General features: G+C 40.9%; 1 protein-coding gene across 6 annotated transcripts in view; it reads right to left on the reverse strand.

Annotated features, from left to right (window-relative positions):
* LOC101173107 (serine/threonine-protein phosphatase 2A 56 kDa regulatory subunit epsilon isoform) overlaps window positions 1–25,120 on the reverse strand; it is a 49,012-nt gene that overhangs the window by 12,510 nt on the left and 11,382 nt on the right. For 3 of the 6 annotated variants that reach the window (XM_023952059.1, XM_023952060.1, XM_023952058.1), the window contains exon 2: window positions 20,983–21,143. In XM_023952059.1, the coding sequence (XP_023807827.1) occupies window positions 20,983–21,143 (161 nt within the window). Of the gene's footprint in view, window positions 1–13,615; window positions 14,639–15,611; window positions 15,894–16,177; window positions 17,019–20,982; window positions 21,144–25,120 lie in introns of those variants that run through there. The other 3 variants (XM_023952063.1, XM_023952062.1, XM_023952061.1) reach the window with 3 other exon arrangements.

Raw genomic sequence — 25,120 nt, forward strand, 5'->3', positions numbered from 1 at the left:
TACAGTGATCTGGTCTACAGCCTTTCCGTAGACCTTGTTTGCTCCCCCTCCATGGTAGGTTGTCCTCCACAATGAGCTTTCAGAGAGCAGGCAGACCAGGTTCACCACAGATCTCCTGTCTCCCGTCAGGTCCAAAGCAGAGCCTCGTACAAGCTGGTCCACAGCTCTGGAAACTGAATGTCAGTCAGCAAGAATCTTTTTGGTGACATTCTTCAACAAGCTAATAGGTCTGACTGCAACAGTCGCCACTGTTTACACTAGGGGCGTAACGATGTACATAGTTGAACCGAACCGTTTTGGTACAGCAGTTTCGGTTCGGTTCACTTCTGAACCGTTTCGGTACGTTTTTTTTCTTTTTTTCCCCACATATGCATCGTAACGACCCAGCTGCTTTGTCACTCATAGCGGGGAAACGAGACCTGAGCTGCTATTTAACTAGCTGCTACTTAACTAGCTGCTACTTAACTAGCTGCTACTTAACTAGCTCCTACTTAACTAGCTGTTACTTAACTAGCTCCTACTTAACTAGCTGCTACTTAACTAGCTGCATTGACTGTCCTTGCCCCCCCATACTCCATAGGCCCTCAAACAGTCTCAGAGAAAGTAGACAGAGAAATTCCATGTCTGTAATATCTTGAAAAAGTACAAGTTGTTAAGCTTTGAGAATTTTAAAAATTTTAAATTTGCTTGTTTGATGTACAAGGTGTTACATGGACTTGCTCCGCCTCCCATGTCTGACTTTTTAAAAAAAAAGGGCTCACAGCGCTCTCAGGACTAGGGCCTCGTCTCGGGGGGACTGTGAGGTTCCATACAGAAAAACAGCCTTTGGACAAAACGCTCTCTCTGCAGGGCTCCAGACTGCGAGCAATTGGTCGCATTTTGCGACCAAAATTTGAGAGTGTGCGACTAAATTTTACATCCAGTCGCACATGTGCGAGCAGTAAATTTGCCTCCCCCACCCTTCGTATTTTTTTATACATTAAACGTGGAAGGGGCACGTCAATGATCAATGAAATAATCAATGAGACGCTAGCGCACTCGCACGCAGGCAGACACACACACTCGCGCACATACTCATGAAACGCGAGCACACGCTCGCGTGATGCCTGTGTGTGATGCGGCCACTGCGTGTGAGAAGCATAGGGAAAGTCACTGTGAGTGGCTAAAATGCGTGTAGGGGAGGGGCCTAGAGCTGACCAACCAATCACAGTGGGGTATATGACTCTTGGGGGCGTGACAATGACAGGGTTTTGCAAGCAGGAAACCTGACAGCCCCCTCCCCGGACCACATTAAGGAGTTCTTTACTTTCCTTTCTAGAACGTATCTATTCGCTCATAATTTTCTAAATACATGCAGTCCTTGCTGAACTTTTCTCTGGGTCACACAGACCCGGAGGAAGGTTAAGGTTTTGGTTACGGTTACGGCGGCGCATCATACGGGTTACGGCAGCACACCGCTCCCGTCCCGCGGGAGTCGGGTCAGCTGAGGAGAATAAATGTCCCACACCTACATGCGTGACAGCTAACGGGGCTTGAACTTTAAACACGCTCGAGCAAAAACAACATTAGTTTTAGACACACTGAAAATACTTGGGGAAGATGCAACGATAGACGTGTTTGAGATGAACCAACACCTTGCCTGGATCGTTGGGGAGACCAGGCGGGGGGGGCGGCGGCTGTGAGATGAAGGCGAATCTGCAGCAAGACTGAAGGAGAACAGGAAGTTGGAGTTCTCCTTAACATTCAATTTAGTTTTAATATTCGTCTCCCCCTTAGTATGATCTGTGTTATTATATATTTTATGATTATTTTAATGTTTTGTAATGTATGTAGCCTTTTTTAATGAATTGGTATTTTAAATTATTTTAATTAATCACTCCACTACAAAAACCATCAGGACACATGTCCCAGAATGCATTGTTTTGTAGTCTGTAGGGCAACTTTCAGTCAGTTCAGTTTCCAGCTGTGTCCGGGTAGGTTTGCCCCTTGCTCCCACCCCTTTCTCGCGATATTTTTGTGATGATTGACAGTTGATGTTGGAGCAAAAACAAAAATATATGTCACACACCAGGTGATCTGCGCAGCGTTGAGCCCACCTGGGTGATCTCAAACACGCTTGTTGTGCATCTTGGCTGCACCTATTTGGTGTCACAAAGATAAATTTCCATCCGTTTTCTTTACTTATTTGTACTGTCATGACAGTGATGGTGCTGTCAGATTACCTTCTTGTTGCATCTTCAAAAGTGCAGAATAAAATGTGACACTGAATTTGAAACAGCACATTGTAATTTCTGCATCTAATATTAAAGTATTTATTAGTAATACAGTGGAAATTAGTAGATTTGGTTAGAATGTTGATTTACGGTGTGCGCCCCTAAATTTTCTGGTTGTGCCCCTAAAATTTTCAGTTAGGGGCCACTGTGCTCCTAGTGAAAAAAGTTAGTCTGGAGCCCTGCTCTGTAAAGGCCAGTAAACTCTGGAACAGTCTTCCACTGTACATCAGGGAGTGTCAAACATTACAGACCTTCAAAACACAGGTCAAGCAGTGGCTGAAAGGAAACCAGTCCTGTAGCCACTGACTTTTAACTCTCATAATGTACCACCTTCTTGTGTTCTTATTGTATCTGTGATTCTGTCTTTTGTTTTGTCCTGTTTTATGTTTCCTGCCTAGGGACTATGGATGCAAATTAGCATCATTGCTATAATCCAGCATGTTTATGCCTATCATTGTTTGGTAGATGTTCATTAATGTGCACTGTCCCTATTAAATAAAGCTTAAATAAAAAAAATAGATGCTCCATCTCCTTTCCAGCATTAATTTTATTATGAACAAACACGGACAGCGTAACAACATGAACCTCACTTCTCTTCATAGCTCTCTCAGTGATGGTGAAGAATTCAACACACAAGATTTCACACTTCCCATGAGTCTTAGTTGCTATAGGCGGGGCTAACCCCCAGGTCGCCACAGCATTAACTTTGCGCCGAGGCGGAACTAATGTTAGCCGAGAGTTTCCTCTGAGACGCTATTTGGTGACGGACAGTAAGCATGTAAACATGGCTAATGCAGATGCGAGGCCAGAGATGAGGACCCTTGGTGGCGGATGTGATCACCGGGGGGGGTGGGTGTTTGATCTCTATCTGCTACCGTGCGTGTGTTGGGGGGGGTTCTGGCTGCCGCTGCAGCGGGGGTCTTGGTGTGGGGATGGCTGGGCACTCTCCCTCCTTTTTTTCACGTTCCATCATCCATTTTAGAAGAACATAAACACTCACTTGAGCACAGGTGTTAGCTCACCTTTCCACTAATATTTTGCGTGATTGAATGAAATGTTTCACACTAGTTGGTTTGAAGGCATAAGTATGCGTGTGTGAACAATATTTGTATTGTGTACATGTTGACATGTGAACATTTTTTGAGCCAACAGGTGTGTTTATATTAATTGACTGTGTGTGGACAGGCCCCGCCCTTTTAGACCTGTATTTCATCTGAACCTCACCCTAATAAGTATAACCATCCAGAAACCTGTTGCTTTATGCTGCTTCATGGTTTTTACCCCCCTCCCCCCTTCCTATGATCACCCTCCTATCCCCCCCTCTCTCTAATATCCCTCTCTCTTCTTCCTTTCTTTCCTTTTCCGTCCGGTCCAAAAAAAGATTTTCAAACACGATTAAAATGAATAAAGTTTGGACTCGATTAAAACAGGGGTTTATTCAGACATTCCTCTGGTTTGTCAGAAGACTCATAACCCCTGTTAAAGTAAAATATGTCCAACACAAGAGGCCTTCAGCTGTCATCCGTTTGCCCAGCTGTTGGACAGGACAAGTTAAAAAATAACAAAAAGAACTTTTCTCCCAAGGGAAAAATTCAGGTGTCCAGCAGCAAAACACACATAAACACACACACTAAATAACAATAAAATAATAGTTTATAAAATAGCAGCTCATATAAGGCAGATTTGTTAAACGGCAGTTCCGAACCGAAATGCACCGAACCGAGCCCTAGGAAATTCTGAACCGAACCGAATTGAGATTTTAGCGTAGTGTGACACCCCTAGTTTACACTAAAGCTTTTTCGCACACAAAAAAAAAATTGTTGTACAAAAAACAAATGAATCAAAGACTGAGGTTGAACTAACATCAGGTTTTGTTTCCTTCAGACCAGTTTCTTTTGCTGGACCAACATAATGTAAAAGTGTTCTTCCACAAAGCCCGTCCTTTAAGTTAGCAAATGGCCACAGTAATTCTTACTGTATACCAGCATCAGCTGAGTAATTCATCACAGAGCTCTTTGGAAAGTGGCCACTATGGCATTAGCACACCGTTGTTTATATTTGACCACGATGCTTGCAGACTTTCTACAAACTTGTAGCACTCAGAGTTAAGCTTCTGCAAGTTCATTTCAATGAAGGAAACCATTTATTTATGTATTTTTGCTTTCTGCAGAAGGCACACATTCAAAGACGAACATGTGTGCGAGTTCAACGAGAGGAAATCTAGGGAATTCAATAAACAATAAGAAAATGCCATGTGGTTCTTAACTTTTCATCTGGTGTCCTCTTTCCTCATCCGTTTCAACCAGTTATTCAATACATTAAAAAATGTAAATATACAATAGCCTTTCTTTTTCTGACATTTTTACTGTTGTGGCTTTTTTAGGGATTTGTGTTAGTCAACACAAACTTTTCTAAAAGACCAACAGAATTCTCACCCAAACTCAGATTCATTGAGATAAGTAAATCTGAATCAGGGACTAGAAGTGTAAAATGTGGTTCATTAACAAATCTTTATAGACTAAAATTTTAAAGATTCCTTAACTTCGCCATAAAATGGGTGAGGCTGGAATAAAGAATAAAAAATAAAATAAATCAACAGTTGATACTTTAAAGTTCCTCACTGATCACATTTTATTGTATTTTCAAGAAATTCCCTGTTATGGTGTTATGGAGTCCATTAGAAATTCGCTTCTGAGTTGTGGGTGTGACCGTTGGTGCGGAGCAACCACGCCGCCCCTTCCCCTCCCCATTGCTGAGCATGGAGCTTGTGGACTCGCCCGGCTTAACTTCTACGGCAAAAAGAAGCTCTTTTTTGTTTTTGTCTGCTCCTCCTAAACAGGAAAAGGACCGTAGAAAAACGAAAAGTAGATGAACCGACAATGTAGAACAGAAAACTGGACACTTCTACTCACTGAGGACAGTTAACAGAAATGCAGACGACTGTGGATGATTAACATGAACCTGGAGGGATTGACAGGAAACAGAACATGACCAAAAACACCACCGAAGAACTGAACTAAACTGCAGAATATCATTAAAAAATTCAGAATTCTAGGGATAAAAGTTGCAGGATGTCTGTGTTTAAAATATTACCATCTGTATTAAACTTGGTTCATGTCTATTATGCTTGCAGCACATTGTGCAGTGTTTTATTGCTTTGATGTCTTCCAAGTATAAAGTTATATAAACTCATGTTGACAATAATTTGTTTAAATAAATAAAAAAGACAATTGTATAACTTTAACCTGCACAGCTATCATAGCAGTGTATCTATCTATAAGTAGTTTATTTTAAAATTGTACTTAATTTCCATACTGCTTAAAGAGAAAAAACAAGGACAAGAACAAAATTATTTGTATCAGAGTGGGCCTTTAAGTGATAGTGATTCAAGGAAAGAAATGTCATAAATAGCATTAGTTCCAGCCATGGTTGTTATTTTACCTGGTAGGTAATATAACAGGTGCCCCCCTCCCTAAAAGAAAGACTTGTTTCCCCTTAGACTGTGAAGCTCTGACATGCCGTGTGAAGACTGGCTTCTGAATCAGAGGGTGAGTGTGAACGCAGAAGGACGTGGAAGTGAGCAAGAGGGGGTGATGGCTCCTCTGTGAGTGAAAAGACCACAATGCATCACTACTGTACTTGGATTGCAGCTCTTTTATGGCTGTAGTGACCCACATAACTGGGGGCATTCACTTTAGGATCCATTTTTATCCCACAATGCATTTAGCTGGTACTAATGTGTTATCTCCTTGATCCAGCAGTCACAGCAGACAATGAACAAAAAGCATGGCAGATGCTCATCCCCTCATCCATTAGTATGTGTGCAAACGTCATTCATGGTTTGGCAGATTACGGTGACGATGCCCGCTGATAAAAAACAAAACAAAAAGGCTAATGGAAGCATGGCTAGACGGACATGAAACCTTATAGGAAGGTATTTTTAAGTGGGTCAGATCACTGATGAACAGCATCAAGTGGGGGGGGGGGGTCAAATTCATGACAAAAGACATTTTCACAGACGTTACATTGAATTCTTACCGTATTTTCACGACCATATGGCCCACTGGGTTACAGGGCGCAGTTTCAGTTATGGGTGCTTTTTCTGTATTTAACACATTCATAAGGCCCACCGGGTTTTAAGGTGCAGGCACGTTAAAACATAGCATTGAAACATGCATGCTACTGTGTGTTTTTAAAAAAAAAGACAGCGGGAGCACAACTGAGTTGGTTGTGACTTATTTTTCAGTCATCAATCAGCATCCAAAAATCCATCCAAGTCCTAATCTTCTGTATCTCAAATGAAAAGCTGGGCTACATTTCTATCAAACACGCCAGCTTCCCTTTCGTCATCGCCAGAGTCCGCCTCGTTGCCATGCAGCTCCTCATAAACGATGAAAGTTTTGCGAAAGCTCGAAGAACAGTGCTACCAGACACGTTAGCCCAAGCTTCTACAATCCATTCACAAACTGTGGCCCAACTCGCCCGGCGCGCCTCCCAGTCTTAGAAAAAGAAGCTGAAGATGGACAGCTTTTCATTGTAATCTACTGGAAGTTGTTGCACCACCGTAGTCGTTGCCCGAATGAAAAGATGACTGTGTTTCATAAAAACGAAAGCACCATGCCGGACCTCCATAAAAATCTTCAATTTTCATTTTCTCTGCAAGCGTTACTGCCTTTCGTGGAATGATGACTGTAGAGACTCTTCTCCCAGCTCTTCTCTGATTGTTAATCCATCAGTCTCCCACTCAGAACACCTCGCCTCGTTTCCACAGAAACTCAGCTCCGTCTCTTTGACTTGTCGGAGTTCGATTTCCAGCTTCCTCCACTAGCAAACCATGGATTCATTCATCTTGAATTCTCTGGCAGCTACTCGATTCCCATGTTCCTCCCCGTAGCTGATAGTTCGCATTTTAAACTGTGCTTCTTAAGCGCATCTCTTTGCATTTTCAGGGTTTCCTAAACGATGTTTTGCATAATGCACACACCTACACCTTCGTACTATTCGCGGGTGGGGGGGGGGGGGGGGGTCTGCTTTCACACCAACACTTCCCTCCTTACCATTTCTCACGATGTCCTCTCCTAAATCCTCTAACAAATTTACCAAACAACACATTAGGTGCACCACACCATAGGGCGCTCTGTACATTTTGGAGAAAATAGAAGACTTTTAAGTACATCTTGTGGTCGTGAAAATACGGTATACTGTTATTCAGCAGACCAGTGGTTCAGTGTACGACCGTCCTCAAACTAACAGGTTTGGAAACAGAAAAAACCTTTCCAACGGGCAGACCTGACTCAAGCTTGAGACTGCTGTAGGCTAGTTCATGAGCTGGTTCTGGCTTCAGCCTCTCCCACATTTTCTTCTCCCCATCTGCCTGTTTAGCAGCAAAGAGTCATCAACAAATTGGCAGAAGAAAAGAAGTCCCTGTTTAAGCGGCGGCCTTAATTAATGGTAGAAAAACAGCTCAGTGAGAAGCAGCATGAAAGAGCAGTGGGATCCGCTGGTACCACAGGATCTCTACATGTCTACATAAGCTCATTATATAATGGCATTGACCTTTACAATGCAGGGTCAAAATCCAGCAGCTAACACGTCCAAGTTCATTTAGAACAGAAGCAGTGAATGATGCTATTCTCATGTGTATTGAAATGTCCTATAGGAATGCAAAGAAGAAGGAAAAAAAACACAAAAACCAGCATGTAACATCCTCCATCAGCACGGTTTCTTATATTAGACAAAAATGAATATGTCGTGTAAACCTACTGGTTTATTCAACCAGTAACTCCAAAGCTAGAACGAAAATTCAGGAAATACACCTGCTAGCCTTGTTTCCACACCGATGAATTTAACTCCAACGGCTCGTCAGACCCAACAGCATTTAAAAAAAAAAAAAAAAAACTATCACATCAAAAGACTTTTTCATGTTGTTATTAAAAACTTTGATCACTTTGACTTAGAATAATTTGCTCAATCTGTTAAAAGAAAGATTTGTAATGCTTAAGGATTTCTTTAAGTGATTTTACTTTTAGAAGAAGTTACTGTACATTGGATTCTGTATTTTTCCTTCAAGGACAGTTTTGCATTAGAGAAAATTAAATTTATGTCTGTGGATGAAGAAAGAAAAAAATAAAATAAATCAGCCAAAAATGTGAAATTAGTCAATCTTAAAGTAAAACAGCCATTTCCTGAAATCAAACAATACTAGAAGGAGCAGCATTTCCAAAAGAAAGTGAAGGGTTAAATGCTATATTGCTGAATGAAAATGGAACCTAAAGGTAATAATTAGCACAAAAAGTTAATTAAGAAAGAAATGATCAAAGTTGACCATAAATACAGTGAAAACATCACAAAAACAAAAAATATATTTTTGTGAAAAATGCCAGCGCCGTGCTTCCATTTTTCTGTCTTGTGAAGCACCTTGAATTACTTTGTGTACGAATTGTGCTATACAAATAAACTTGCCTTGCCTAGCATTAAACCAAATATAGAGCAGAGTTTTAGGGAAAAGTTGTGACAAACATTCAGTTTCTTATTCCTTCCTTTGATTTGTACCAGTGTTGAACAATTGTCAAATCAACTGCTGGTGAAATGATTGATCCTTGATCAACTGCAGAGAACCAGCTGCTTTAAAGTTTCACTTCAATTATATACGGGAAATGTAATCATTTTAAAATTGTTCCCAGTGGTCCTTTAATCATGATTATGCAGCTCTTAGTAAAAATCAAAAAGCCTGTGTCGTTTTTAAGCACAGCAGGACTTCATAAGAAATTTGTCTCTGGGTTGTGGGGGGAGTGTTGGCGTGGAAGTAGTCCAACGTTGACATCGCAGAATGCCTTTGCAGGGCTCGACATAGCCATTTGTCCGCTGGCCCGGTCCTGTTTTTCGAGCAGTGCGGACCACAAGACTTTACTTTTCACTTGTCCGCTCGGGCCACTAAAATATTTAACGGTTTATATATTCTTCACCTTTTTCAATAAAGTAAATTTTGCGAAAACGTGTAGATTTACCTCGTCTTCATAATTTAGTTTTTCTGCTAGTCCTGTGTTCAGACTTCAAGGGTTTCTATGGGAAACCTTTGATCACTTCTCCTTCTCTCCCGCCTGCGCGCGCGCGGCATTCACTGCCGAGCACCACGCGGCACGCGCTCACTACTTTTTTTTTTCAAACTTTATTGAATGTAACAATTCAATACAAAACAATGTTAAACAGCAACAACGAAGGCACAAGCCAGTGGGTTATTATTACATTTGATTATAAATGCGACACCGTCACTGAAGAGAGACTGAAGCATGTCAGAGATGTGGAAGACATGGCAGGAATAGATAGGAATATGTTAGACGGAGTAGTGGGTATAATTAGTAGTATGGACAGCAAGATATTTAATGAATGCATTGAAGATGAAACTGTATCCACTAAGCTTTAAGCTGAATGTCAAAGAATCAAAGGCAACTCCAAATACCTGAATCTCAGACTCAAATGCAGTAGAATGTTAAACTACTTAATTTTGTTTTTCTTTACAACACTGTAAGCAGTAAGTATTTCTAGTTAGCTGAATGATCTCAGTTAGACCTGCACAATATGAGGAAAACTCGCGATATGCGATATCAGAGATTAAAATTGCGATAACGATATAATTTGCGGTATATAAACAAACAGCAAAATAACCAAATAACCATTCCCAGTTTAAAAATTATACTCCAAATGACCCACGTTGACATAGGTTACAAACATCTAACATAATAGGGCTCCATCTGATTGGTCAACAATGTGAAGGCGTCCATCCGATTGGTCAAATGCATTAAGGGATTTATTTGATTCGTTAAATGGTTCAAGCTGCCATTAGATTGTTTTAACACATTTAAGGTTTATGATTTATTGCGATATTTGCCGTTAGAAGCACCATGAAAACTTCTTAACTAGTGTTACCTACTACACTGCAGTGCTCTCTTCAAAACATCTGAAACAGACTAGAGCAGATTTAAATTTGATATGGTCTATTTTCAGTCATTGAAAAGTGTAGAAATAAGTGATGTCACCAGAATGCACCAAATTGTACCATATTAAAAGTTTCCGGGGGGGCATGCCCACAGACCCCCCTAAAGTTGCAAGCACCTGCGGAGCGGCGGGTCCCGCTATGCGCGGTGTCGGGCCAGTAACTTTCAGGCAGGGCCAGTAAGTTTCAAAAACTACTGGCCCTGTGGGCCAGTGCAAATTTCTGGGCTATGTCAACCCCTGCTTTGTTTACATTCTCTCTTGTTAGTTTAGCTCCTCACAACCCCAAGATAACATTAGCATAGTCAAGAAACGGCGAACAATATCAGAGCAATACTCAGAAAAACAATTTTAGGCTTTCCTTATATATCCTGCAATCAGATTCCAGTAATCTGATCCAAACATGCCACCAAACCGAATCTAAACCAGAACTGACCAATCCTGGCCCAGCCTGCTTGTTTCAGAGTTCTCTGACATGCTTTCTGGCGATTAGCTGACGCGGGAGTCCCCTCATTCTGATGCGACTGAACACACCTGATCCAGGTAACCGGCAAACAGAAGTGCAGGTAGGCTGGAAAACAGGCAGGGTGGTAGATCTCCAAGACAAGGATTGAGCAGCCGGGCAGCAGCAACTGTCCAATATGCTGTTATTTTCAACTGACTATTTATTTGTGATCCTTCAACCTTTGCTTTTTTGTTAGATGCAACTTCAAGCCTCCTATTTGAGAGCTAATACAATTGTAGAACAAAATAAACATTTTATCCTCCGCCAAATTATCACTTCCACCCTAAAAGCTTTGCAGCTTATATCAGCCATGGGAATGTCAATAAGGGTCAAAACCCCTGCCCTCGTGCACAGTTCCACCAACATTACTATCATTAGCTCTGGGGGGGGGTCTGGTTTATGAAAGAATAGTTCAGTTTTAGTTGGCATAAATGCACATATTCAACGGAAAATAACTTTGCTATTCTTAGATAGCAGCCTGCAGACATTTAAGAGGAAACACAAGTCTAAGAAGTGCAGCCGAGAGGTGTGTAAGATGACCAGGCGACACACACACACACACACACACAAGGAACAGGGCGCACACACAGTGTGTAAAAGGGAAAGCCCCTTGTCTCTAAAAGTAGTGAACACGTGTAAACGAGTGAGTGGGTTTTGGTTACAGCATGAGAGAGAATGAGCAGCTCCCACAGACTGACTCAGCAGCTGCACCTGTGAGAGGGGGGGGGGCACTCGTGCGCTATTTTGTGCTAGCTATGAAGACATAATGTACAGCATCTTCACTGCCTTCACTCTGTGCCACAAACGATGGTAAACCAAAGAGCCACAGGACTGACTAAAATACCATTTTGTAGCTGTTAAGACCTTCATTTTCTTTGTAGGTTTAGATCTTAGTTGGCGCAATCTACTTTAATAAAAAAAGCTGCACTTTTCAGACATTTTATCCACCCTAAACGCATCAGCATCTGCAGCTTTGCTCAGTTATCTTTGCGCTTGTTCAATCAATGGCAGCCATGAAACGCCAAACAAAGTGAACAGAATTTAATAAACCTCGGACACTGAAGTTAAAAGTTGATTCAACCTTTTTCTTACTGCTGCAGGGACTTCATAGTAATTACCACAAGTTACCCAAAACTATGACGAAATCAACTAAGCCAAACATAACTTTATCTAGCTAAAATAAGAGTGGTGTTTGCAGCTGTTCCTGCTGTTGACACTGACCCCAAGAGAGCACAGATGACAACATTACATAAAGGATTACTGTGGGAAGAGACTTTAAATGCTGCATGTCAGAACATCTGTTCTCTTTGGTCTTCAAACAACAAGGACAGACATGACGGAGCATTAGAACGGCCATCAAACCTCTACAACAAGCCCTCATTCACATAAATGCACGGCTCCGACAGGGTGGGCTGAAAGTTTGAAGCGTTTTTATGTGAAAAATGACAGGAAATAGCCGAGAGGACGACAAACTGTTTTAACCTTAAAGACCCGCTACAATGAAAACAGTCATTTCTTGGTGTTAACATGTTCTTTTAGTATTTTTCTGATGATGGCGGACTGATAGAAAGAAAACTAAGCCCAAAAATGCATTTCTTTATTCAAATAGTAAATGAAAAAAGAAATGCAATTTGAAAAAGATTGTGTTTGTTACATAGAAAATCTGCTGGGTGGGCCCTGCTGCGCTCTGTGTATTCACTTGTAGACTACTAGATCCATGAACATCTTTATTTCCCTTGCCTGAGTTGGTTTCTGGCTCAAAATTGTACGGATGGATAGCTCCAATATTCCTCGCCATTTTGGTGGGATTGGTAATGTTAGGTTGGAGGTGTGAGGGGCTGTAAGCTAGCAGGGCACAGTCTGAACAGATGGGTGAGTGAAGCTGAAGTTGGGTGGGCTTACTCTGTGCCAACAGCCCCGCCCACAACTCAGAGGAGAATTTCTAGAACTGCTCTGCAGAAAATGTCCTAGAAAACAGCGTTTTGTCTTTTTCTGGCTAAAAATGACATTCATAATTTCAAAAATGCTGGGTGGGAACACTTTAAAAATAATTAAAATTATGATCGGAGTGGAACTTTCAGAACAGAAATCAGATGTGCCTCCAACATTCACCCTTTATTAATAAAACTGTTTTAAAGAACTCTTGATATAAACACATCGTAAGAATTGGACAAAACCCATAATGGCCATTGAAATTACTTCAACTAGACAAATAAAAATCAATAAAATTCTTAAATTGATTTTGAAATTTCCATCTGAATGACCTCAAGAAATGACATCATTTTCAGTCAGTTCTTAAAAAATCTGTATGACTTCCTGAATTTTTTTTTTTTTTTTTTACTTTGCGTCTCTTACAGTAGAAGAGAATTCAAAGATGAACATGACATGCCTCTTATCTTTTTAAGTGGGGCAATTTTCAAATTCAGAGACTGTTAAATACTTTTTGACTTCCACTTGACATCACCAGTGATTGTTTTAGCTCTAAACCCTCAACTGCAAAGTTTTCTTGCAAAGAGCGCGACAGCGACTATCGAGTAGAAAGCAGCATTTGAAGCAGGAAGACCATGAGCTATTTGAGTCCCCTTAGCAGACTGAAGCATTGACAACCATCAATAAGATTATTCTAGACCATAAAGTTGTCACGTTTGACACCAACTGCTGCAAATGCGAGACGGTGGGGAAGCAGCACTACAGATCCACGTGGAGGATATATCAGTTCAGTTCATTTAAATCAACAGGATCAAGCAGACGGGAGATATTTGAGTGAGATAAAGATAAAGAGCATTAAAAAGAAGAATCCCTGAGGTTTTCAAATGAAATGTCACATGGAACTGCCACGCATTACCTTTGGGTAAACTTGTGATCTCACGAGTCCTGACGGAGAACCCAAGGAGAGGCAGTTTTACTTGTGTTGCACTCTTCATACCCGGAGCCAATTCGAAGTTCTTTACAGAGATATAAAACACAGAGTACAACTTTATTTTAAATAAAGGCAGCGGCTGCTTCAGAAGGACACAGACGAAGCAAAGCCCTTTCTAAAAGAATCTTTTTAATCCTCTATGGAGAAAATACTGATCTCAAAATGATCAATACCGATCAATCAAAGCCTCAATCTGGTTCTGTGTCCATCCCCGTCATAAAACAAGTTCACAATGTTTTACAAGAGTCTAAAAGACCAAGGCTCAACTCATGATTGGCCACAAACTGCAGAAAAAAACATTCTTGCAGCACACAAACATGCACTAAGTGAGGACAAGCAGCAGGACAGGACTTGTGTCATGGAAAAAGCTAAACATATAAATATATATTATGACCCAGATACAAACCCCTGAGCCCCTATCTCCATGCTCTCAGGTCTCATTTAAGCATTGCTGCAGGGCACCAGGCTGCTGTCAATCATTAACTTATGCAGTCTTCCAGGGTAAACTTTGTTCTGCACTGGTGTCACCAACAACACAACCACTGCTGTGAAGGCCACAGCCACTTTAACGCCATTATTTAAGGGTCGTAGAAGAGAAATGACCCACATTAACTGAAAAGCTTTCTTCAGTCTCAGCTACTTTAAACCAAACCTGTCCTACCCTGAAGCTTTAACCAGCTACACTCTCAAATAATCATCATTGCAAATTCAGTTGTTCCAAAGTGGAGCTTCAAATCACACTGGAAGGTCAAAAAACCTGAACAGAGATACATGTATCTCCACCAAGCTCCTGGCTGAGTCAACACGTCTGCTCTAACATGCTCCCATGTCAAAGGAAGTTCCTGAACTTTATCAAACTACTGAAACACTCTGACCAGACAAGAACACAGACTCCCATCAAAGCCTCGGTCATCTTATTACTGCTGTGTTACACGTAGGAGCTCAACCTGAGAGGGGAAGCTGGAAAAACGCCAGGCAGGCCCAACAACACCATGAAAACCTCACAAGACAGCAAGCGGTCACCTTAAGACAGGGGGTGCACGGTGGGGAAGTGGTTAACACTCTGACCTCACAGCAGAAAGGATCTGGTTCAAATCCTACATTTTTTTAGCAATCCGGCTTCCTCCCACAGTCCAAATATGAGGGAAAAAGACAGAAGCTCCAAAGGTCCAGAGTGTTGTCAGAAATGGGGATTGGATCTCAATTCACTTTTCTGATTAATAAAAGAGTAAAATTTTAATGAGAAACAAATATTCACTTTTATTTAGAACTGCATGGTTAACTCTATATCAACCCCAATGATGCTGCAGCTATGCAGGAGCCAATAAAAGCCTGTAACATGTGAGGAAGCGTGAGATCAGTGGACGGTGAAAGTCAGCGACAAATCCCTCGTACACGGAGGAAATGTTATCAACTCTAGGAGCATTTGTGGAATCACCTCACTGGAGACACTGTAGGGCTGAACACCACCACCAAAACTTTTTATCAACGATTTATCACTCAGTGTACAACAGTATCCATGGATCCTTTTTGTCCATTTCTTTTTTGTTTTTCACTTGAAAAACAGTTGTCTTGGTTATGAAAATTAGTAAATTACTTATGACATTAACTAAACAAACAGAAAAACTTCTCTTCAAAAAATTGTTATTTCCTATTTAAAAACTAAACGAATTAAGCTTTTTGGCTAAAAAAAAAAATACAAAAAATGAATTACAGGAAAAGTGATTTGTGGATTTGATTGATAGATATTGAATGAAAATAAATTATTTGAAGAGCCCTTGTGCCAACATCCAATTAGTTTTCCTAAAGTCTGCATTTATATTCTGATTTTGCGGTTTCTGTTTACTTCTGTGATCTCATTTACAGAGCTAACATGCATAACAGAAGCTTCAGGGAAGCGGCATCACCTGGAGTAGCTTACCCGGGTAAAGGTCTAATGGGTTCAGCTGAGAGACACTTCCACATGTCATGAGATCTCCACCTGATCCTGAAGCAGTCTGTTAGCCTGGGAACACTAGTGAAAGAGCGATCCTAGATCCTAGACAAGCTGAAGGAGGCGATGTTTCATTTGTAAAATGCTATAAAGGTTTTCTAATCATCAACTTAATGCAGGCACACACAAATACACTTGTGCGTAAACACTGAATACAAAGTTACACAGTTTTTAGGCAAGCACTTCTAGACTAATATACATTTTTTCAGAAAATTGCAAAAGAAGTTTCATTATTTACAAAACTAAACAGTTACACATTCAATTAATTAAAATGCTCTGGAGAAAAAAGTGCCCCACTTCATCTAACAGAAGATCACGGGGTGATAAAAATGAAACTCTTTGCCATGAGTGATCCAAGTCCATTTTTACGTCCATTTCAAGTCCACCTTGTCGTCTGTCCAGACAAGACGCACTGGACGGCCCCCGACCGCTGAAGCTAACTATAACATCGGTCGCCAATGTGCTGCAGCTTTGTACACGCCCACAAAACTCACTTGTAAAAAATGTGGTGCACTGAATCAGATTTCCTTCCTCGGGGAACGGCAGCAGAAACAGACGGTCATAAAGGCAGCAGTGGGAGCTGAATTCAGTAAGACATGTGGAGGTTCATCAAATCTACGCTCCTCTAGTGACTTGTTTGTAGCGAGCGTGGTAAGAAAATGGGAAACAGACACCTCAAAGATCAAGTTTCTACAGAAAGGAGGACGTGAAGGGGAGGGAGCATGGGAGAGTATGTCAGAGGGCTTCATTGGCCAGCCGGAGTTCAGAGAAAACCATGGGTGGGCTGACCAGCATTGTACATCTCCTCCTTTCTATTTTTTACTCCTCTTTTTTAAAGACGGCTGACCTTGGAGGTCAGAGACAGATCTGTCCTCCTGCAAAGCCTGAGACATGAGAGGAAGCCAATTCTGATCCAATATTCTGACAGCATCCTCAGCTTCAGAGCCAAATGGACCCCCATCAGTCAGGTGTAGCTGTCAAGACATCCATCACCTGTCAGATGTACAGCAAGCTGAAGCTGCTTTACTTGAAATTATGTTATTAAACCAAAACTAGCTTTTTTTATGGCACTTGGAACCAATATGACAAGATATCTATTAAACTCCTAACCTTCCATGATTTTCTTAGAAACAGTATAAATATTGCCAAACTAAGACAATGACCATATTTAAGTTTTAGCCCATTAAAATCTTGCTGTTAAACACCTGGGACTTGTTATTTTTTCACCTGATACTTTAACTTTAACAGCCATAATGCTTACATTAACACTGAACAGGAACTGTGCCCATCCCTTCCTCCTCCACCTTCTTTCCTTCCTTCATCATTCAACCCTACTAAACTCCTCATCTCCCCCTCCTGAGCGACATGCAGCAGCCATGTTCTTTTTTTCCCCCCTCTGCCCCCTCTATAAACCATGGCAGTGCACCAACACCCACTCAAGATGGAAAACACACTTTTTTTCCCCCCCAAGTGTGTGAAACTTTGAATTCTGCTTTACTTTGGCATCTTAATTAAATGATTTTATGTTCTGCTCTGTGTTCCTGTGCATGTCCGTCATTGTTTATGACTAAAGAAAATCAAGCCTTTTCATTCATCAGAGACCATATCTATGGGATATCATTCAAACTGACATCATTGTCCAAAATTTGCTTTACATGTTCGACTGGCTTCATTTTCACACACCCCTTTATTGTAGCTTCATTGTCATTTTTAAATATTATAAGATAGATAAAATAGATAAGACAAGATCAATAGGAGGCTAGACATTATTAATCCCAAAAGGGAAATTAGTTTCTATAATAACTGATATTACTGGGATAATGAACCACCTGCTGAATATCACCATTTATTTCTGCTGAGCTTGTGTATTATGGGATTTCATGGCAAAGTGTCTGATATTTTTTGGGTGGGTTGTATTACGAAAACTGCACCACCAGCTTTCTTTCTTTTTTTTTTTTTTTTTTTTAGACAGTTGTGGTCATATTAGTGAAGTCTAACTCATGGTAGTCAGTAACTCTTTAAAAGAGGACAGCAACAGTGATACAAGAACACAACTGTTCCTGTCTGAGCTCCCACTGCAGCATTACGCATGTACCTCAAGGCAAAGTGTAAACATAGATTATGGAAATGAAGGAAAAAATAGCAAGCCAAGTGTAAAATATGCACAAAAGGAAAGACTGGCAACAGGAGAGGCAAAGAAATCAGAAGCAATTTAGATAGAAACTGTTTTCCAAGCAGATGTATAAATGTATAGTTCATTTTTTTACTACAATTGAAACAGGTTATCTGCAGCAACTGTTCAACATTTTAATTAAAATAAGCACTACTGATCTTAATAAACCAAGCATGATCGCAGTAATGCTGACTACATCAAAGCACAATACAGAGAGCTTGATGTTTTCTGATCTTTCAAATTTGGATTCATTTTCATTTCAGTGAATGGACAGACGAAATATGACATTTTCTGAACACCACAAGCTGTACGTTCAGAAATCCCTCACATCCGCGCCTCATTACTGTGCGTGGACATGACCGTCTCTGAACTGTAAGCCAAGCAATAGACGGCTACCATGGCACAAGTGAATCAACCAGAAGAAACCCTCCATCAGCTGGAACTAAACTCCTGCATCTTCCTATAGCCACAGCTGTTACATAAAGCACATCCTTGATGTAGAGCTCATCAGTAACAAACATGACAGAAGGCTCTGGGTGTGTGCTGAACCACATTTGGTCATCTGGGGTGAACGGTTGATTTGCAGAGGCTGACTTCATTCATTTAACTTTACTGCTTGGTGGTTTAACGGGAAGCTTTGTCCGTCTAAGGCCCACAGAGCAGAGCCTGCACGTATGACTAGTACTGCAAGGAAACTGTAACTGTAGTTATTGTTTATGACAATTTGTGCTGACCAGTCTGTAGAAATCAAAATAAGAGCCCCAGATTATAGCAACACCACCTGTGAGCAAACCCACTTAGGGTAAATAGAGTCTGTATGGTGTTTGTATTTAGTAATAGGGATTTAACATGAGGTCTATTCACATTTCCGGTTTATGAAAAACAGATTTCTAAGTAACACCTCCACTGACCTACTTTATTTCAGGCGCCGATACAGATTTCCTTGGACTTTGCATGAAACAAAACCGGTTTGCACAGCGCTGCAGTGAACACCGATGCGACACAGAAGAACGGAGCAGGTCTGGGTGTATCTGATAGTCTGCCACAAACGAAATCCAACTTTGAAAAGGCGCTGCATCAGCACACCATGAAGCAGAACAACTTCAGCTAGACAGGAATGCTAAAATGACTTATCAAAATGTTCAGCACCAAAGTCGGCCCAGATAAAAGAGCTGTAGAACTTCCACCTGAGCAACAACAGTATGGGTGTCTGCAACGGAAATGCTCAAGTGTTTGTTTGTGCACAGACAGAGAGAAGCAGCTGAACATGGCTAGAAAACAGAGTGGAAAGAATCATTAGAGAAATGTTTGTTCTGATGCCTTAACACACAGTTGACTGCTTGGAAAACCGATTCCAAACTTCAACTGCTAAATCTCCCCTCAGTCTATTTGTAGATCATCCAATTCTGATTTTACCTGCTTTCCCTAAGTTGCAACTGAAATGTATTTGCATGTAAAACTGTGGAATATCTAGTCTAGAGGGGGAATTTGGCTCTCTCTTTTTTTTAATTTATTTTAAAGCGCCTTGAGGAAAATCTTGGGTTGAAATCCACCAAATAAAACCAGTGCCTCTCAGGATGGACACTCTACCATATGAACCATGTGAGCAGCTCCATCCGTTTGGAGAGTCAGCTGGCCTTCGGGCATAGAAGCTCAGGTTATAATGCCTCAGAAAACTAGAACACAAAAGATTCAGCCTCTGTGGGTAACAATAACAAAGAACTTGAATATTTCTGAATCTGTGGACTTTTACTCACTTCTGCACTTTACAGGTTTTTTCTCAACCAGTCAGGGCAAAAGAAATATTTTGCAATTGCACTTTGCAATGATATCAATCCTGTCTATGCACTATGTAGGCTACTATATTAAATGTAGGGCTGGGCAATTTATCGATTTAATCGATTAATTCAAATTCGCGATTTAAAATGTAATTTAAAAGCGCGAAGCAGCAAGGAAAGAGGAGCTGCTTCCGTGAAGCTGAGGGGAGAAAAGAAACGCTCAAAACTTCTGCAAATGCCTCAGTGTAGCTTCAGTTTAAGCTGATGAAGCAGCCGAACATGAGGAATTTTAACAGGATCCAGAAAGAGCTGGAGGATAAACCTGCTGATAAACCTACGATGCTATGCTAACCAGCTACATGCAATCACAGACGGGTTTAAAGTCAGACTATGTTCTCATGGAGCGGATAAATGCAACAAAATTCATTCAAACGATCTTTATAAAAATGGAATTAAACACAATTAATATGAGACACTGTATGAAACCAGTTTACTTTTAGGCCTGGTCACAACTAGCTGAAGTTTTCGTTTTCTTTTTCTAATCAGCGCTTGGCATCCAGCGAGATGAAGCATAGCCCGCTTTACTTATATAATCGTGGTTAAACGAAATAAAACTTTAGACCAGAAAAGTTGCACGAAAAGGTTTTAAACTGCACCATTTTTGAGAACAAGATATAAGATATGCTTTTTAAGGCCTTATTTTTAAGACCCCATGGGAACCCTGTAAATGGTTCAAAAGCTATCTGATGCAGTGATAGTTCAAGATGCTCCAAACGCCTAAAAACTTTGTACTTCAACTGTCATCCCATTTGGTGAGTACATCACAAGACCTTATTAGGAGCTGCATAAAGAGTAGGAGAATCCGCTTAGCAGAATGGCGCAGACACCAGAACACCATAAACTGCATGAAGTTCTGGGAGATAGACTGAGTTCAAGTCCATCAACAAACACCAGCAGCACAGACAGATCCAAGCTCGCCAAAGCCTGCTAGTTTGAAGATGGAGATAATGTGAATGCACGTCCAAAGAACTATTCTTTTTTAACTGAAACTTTTGACTTTTACAAACTTACAAAAGCGAGGACATTTTTGTTTTTATCCTCATTTTCTCACCTTAGTGAGCAACAAGTGGAACAAAGGCAGCAATTCAGCAGAGAACGCATGAGCTTTAGAAAAGAGTTTTTAAATGTGATAAGAGTCGCTGTGTTTGAACTGATCACTGTAAGATGCCTGTACCAGCCTGTCTTCCACACGCTGGTCTCATGTGGAGATGCTGCAGAAACACTGCAGGGTAAACTGCAGTGTTTCTGTCCCACTCCAGAAACCCAACATTCCTGCTGTGGTCCTTACCCTTGAGTAGCGGCAAGGGCGTGAGCTCGATGGGTTTGCCCTGAGAGCGGAACTGGGACGAACTCTGTGAGCGCTTCTGCTTGGCCTTTCTGACAGACTTTCGTGAAAATCCGTCCACTTTGTCCACGGATGGAGATGTGGTGGGTGCCGAGGACATAGCCCTGCAGGGACAAACGGCAGAGCAGTTAGCACTGAATACGCATCTCAGCACACCAATAGGAAAACATTGGGTAAAAAACCAATATGCAAAAACATCAGACATTTCTTTGACTTAAAGAATCAAACCTGGCATTCCTTTCAAAACTTTCAAATTATTTAGGAATTCATTTTATTTTGAAAGCCATAAAAGCTTTTTGACAATACTTAAAAGGGATACAACTATTGACTTTCCTTACAATTCATTTGAAAACTTGATTTTTGGGTGCCCAATCTTACTGTTCAATTAAATAGATTATTTTTGAACCGCATTACAAAATGAAAACAAAAACTATAGAAAAATCCTTTTTTTAATTTTGCAAGTTGGCTTAAACTAAGCCTGGTGTAATGCAATAATACATAAACCCTTCTTATATTGCAGTAGAGATGTAACAATTCTCTTTCCCCACTATTGGGTTCAATAGTCTCACTTACGGTTCGCTTTTAAACCAACAATTGCAGCATCCCTAATGCTTTCCACTCCGATAAATAACAGCATTTATGCAGATAAAAAGTTCCATTACATCATTATAAAAAATTTTAAAAAAGAAGAAAAGACAGGTGAGCAGCAGTTGCTATGATGGGCCGACTCTACCGTCTGCTTAACACTTCAAAAGCTTCAAACAAAACATTGAAAAAACACATTTAGTTGGGAAAATGTGACTTTGCTACCATCAGGTGAGTTAGCACTTTCTGCAGTACACCCCAGCAGTAGAAACGTATTTGAGAACATTGTAAATACAACCACAGCCGTTGTGGGTACCATAACCGTTCGGCCTGGAACTTCTGTTCGGGGTCCTCGGACTAATGCTGACGTCACATTATGTGATTGGCTGTAGGTTGGTCCGATGACGTGTCAGATAGTGAAAAATAACGGACAATAACGATACTACAATAGAAGAAAATATCATGAAGTCCGTTGTAAACAAACACAGCTACGACATAAAGCGAGATCGTCTTCTAAACGTCCCTTTATTATTGTTATGATTATTATTGAATGCATGTTCGCTTATAGTTTTTTTTTATCCGTGCGCCCAGTGCTTTATTATTGGCAGAACGGTCCCGGAAGAACAACATTTAGCCGTGCTGACAACATTTTCAGCTTCGGCTGAACTTAAACTGGAATAACAAGTGGATTGTGGCAACATGTCTTTCCAAAAATTACAAATAATATTGTCAGACAATTTATGAGGGAAAATAACTTTAGGTTACAAAAGGGAACCTGAAATGAAAATTTGTAGAGCCCGAGTAGATCTCGACGCTACATAGTTTGTCCAAGTGGGGTTACCGTAGTGTGACGTTACCTTCAGTCGAAAGGACCCAGAACGGAAGTTCCAGGTTTTGGTACCTACACAGTCACTGCCAACATTTCAGAGAGATGAATTCATCTGCAATTTGATTTTTGAATATTAATTCAAATAAAAACGATATTTCAAACTTGTATTTTTTTGCAGGTGTTGTGGCATGAAGCAAAACATCTTGTGGTATTTGCGTCTTTCCTTTTTTGTCCATTTGTTGGTACAAAGGAGTAAATAATGTTCAGATTGTTCTTATGAGGACTGAATTTTTTTTTCATTTTTATGTAAATGTTTGAATGACTGCTGGTGACCTCAACTCAGTCAATGCAAACTGCTGTTCAACCAACGCCGTCCTCTGGACTCTGCTGCAGGTACATGCACCTCACATCATCACTTATGCCCACGCCACTCCACCGGCGGCAGACAGGATGCTTCACATCAGGCCTTTAAACCAAATCAGTGCTTACAGAAGAGAAGGGAATCATTTAAGCTAGGAGCAGATAAGTATATAGTTGATCCAGAACCTGAACACAGTTGCTGCCACAACTAAGTTTAGTTGTTTTGTTTTTTTAAATAAAAGAAAAACTCTTAAAAAAAAAAAAGGTTCTTTAAAATAACTCTTACTTTCTGGTACGTGGTAGAGACAGATATGGCTAATGTCAGAAAAGAATCTGGACACATGCATTTGGCCCATTCAGTTGCTGATGTGAAGGTTGGTTCAAGACATAAGAAAACCTAAAACAGTCGCTGGAAAAGGGCTGACAGCGTAAAGGGAGCTGAACCGCATGCTTATCCTTCAACGCAAATGTGCGCTCGCACCCACACGTTAAAGTGCTTGATAGAAAGTACAAACATTTCCATTTAGATTCTAAGAAGATCAAACTGTTGCTTAACACTGACAATAAAAACTTGATGATAATTCAAGTCTAAACTGCTTCTAAAAAGTCCAGATCAGAATGTCAGCAGGCTGACTGCTGACAGAGTCCTGTCAGTCTGGGCATATTTACATCAAAATACAAAATCCATGATTTTTACAGTTCAAATCTACTTACCAGGGACTCATAAACATAAGACTTTTAAATGCACATCTTATACCTTAATCACATTCACCCATGTGAACACATGGATACTGTGGGTTTTTGGGTTGAGCGGCCACATAGAGGGTCATGAAGCGGAGCGGCTGCAATTTTAAGAGAGCATAGGTGACTTGCAGCTCGAGGCTTGTGCGGTTATCTCAAGGGATGTCATGAAAACAGAACATAACATTGACATGCGTGTGGCAAGTATATTGTGAGATATATTCGTAAGGATAATCTAAGCTATACACACTTGTGTCGTGAGGCTGATACTGTTGTACGGTCCCCTTCATGCCACACTCTAGTCATTAGTGAGATGCATGTACTGCCTCCTCATTGACCATGTGCAAATGCTGCACACACGGGCTGTACAGATAAAGTGCAAGAGCCTCTAAGACTAGGGTTGGGCGATGTCCCTTAAATTGGCCGTTGACGATGTTTGCTGTCAACCATCGGGATGGACGATGACATCGTCGGGGGGGGGGGGTATTTTTACATTTTTCGTTCTTATATAACTGCTATTCGTTTTTTTGCTTTTTTCATTTTATTTCCCAACTGATGACTAATCTGCGATGATCCAGTATAAACTGAGGGAAGTGACTTTAACAAACAAAATAGAAAAGAAGTAGTCCGCTAGTAGAACCGGGTCTAAAAGTGTGTGTCTGAGCACAGCTCGGATCGTCAGCACACACAGCGGTTTGAGCTTCAAAGCAGAAATGTCGCTCAGTCCTTAGAAAACATTCAAACAATCACGCGGATTTGTGTTTCCAGTCGTGTCCCGACTAAATAAAGGCTGATGTTATTCTTACATGTTTACGTGCAGCCAGCAAGCAGCACCACCCAAAGCTAATGTTGTTAGCCCGTGTTAGCATACTGCTATCCTGGCTTCGTTCAGAAAAAGCACTGACCACACGGATTAAAATTCAAATGATGAGCGAACAGGTGTTTCATAATAACCGTAACATTATTAAAGGCACGTTTAGAAGACCGTCTCGTATATTACCGAGCTGACATGTCAATGTATATAGCCGCTCGGCGCTGTTTAACATTGTTTTGTATTGAATTGTTACATACAATAAAGTTTGAAAAAAAAAAAGCCGCTCGGCGGAGTTTATATCCTTCCGTTTTTCAAACCCTACTGCGCATGTGCGAATGATTTATTCCGACGGAAAGTGTGACCTTAGTGAACGTTTTTATATTCTGAAAACATTTTTCTGGGCCCATGTACACGGTTGGATTCTAATCCGACCATTGATCCCATCAAGATATTTTGTACATGTAACCGCGGCTTATGGTGTCGACGCGCAACGTGGCGGGGGCGTGGCATCACGATGGTGGTCTCTCCATCGGGATGTCAGTCACCCATCACGATGGACGATGATATCGTCCATCGGCACAACCCTATCTAAGACGCCTGTAGTATTCCCCCGTACTAGGGCTCCACGATATGAGGAAAACTTGCGATATGAATGATCAGTATTGCGATAACGATAAAACTTGTGGTATGTGAACAAATAGCAAAACAACCAAAAACATCATTCTCCTTTCATTGCAACAGTTTAAAATTAT

Source organism: Oryzias latipes, chromosome 22 (genome assembly GCF_002234675.1).
Source record: "Oryzias latipes chromosome 22, ASM223467v1".
NCBI classification, from domain to species: Eukaryota; Metazoa; Chordata; class Actinopteri; order Beloniformes; family Adrianichthyidae; genus Oryzias; species Oryzias latipes.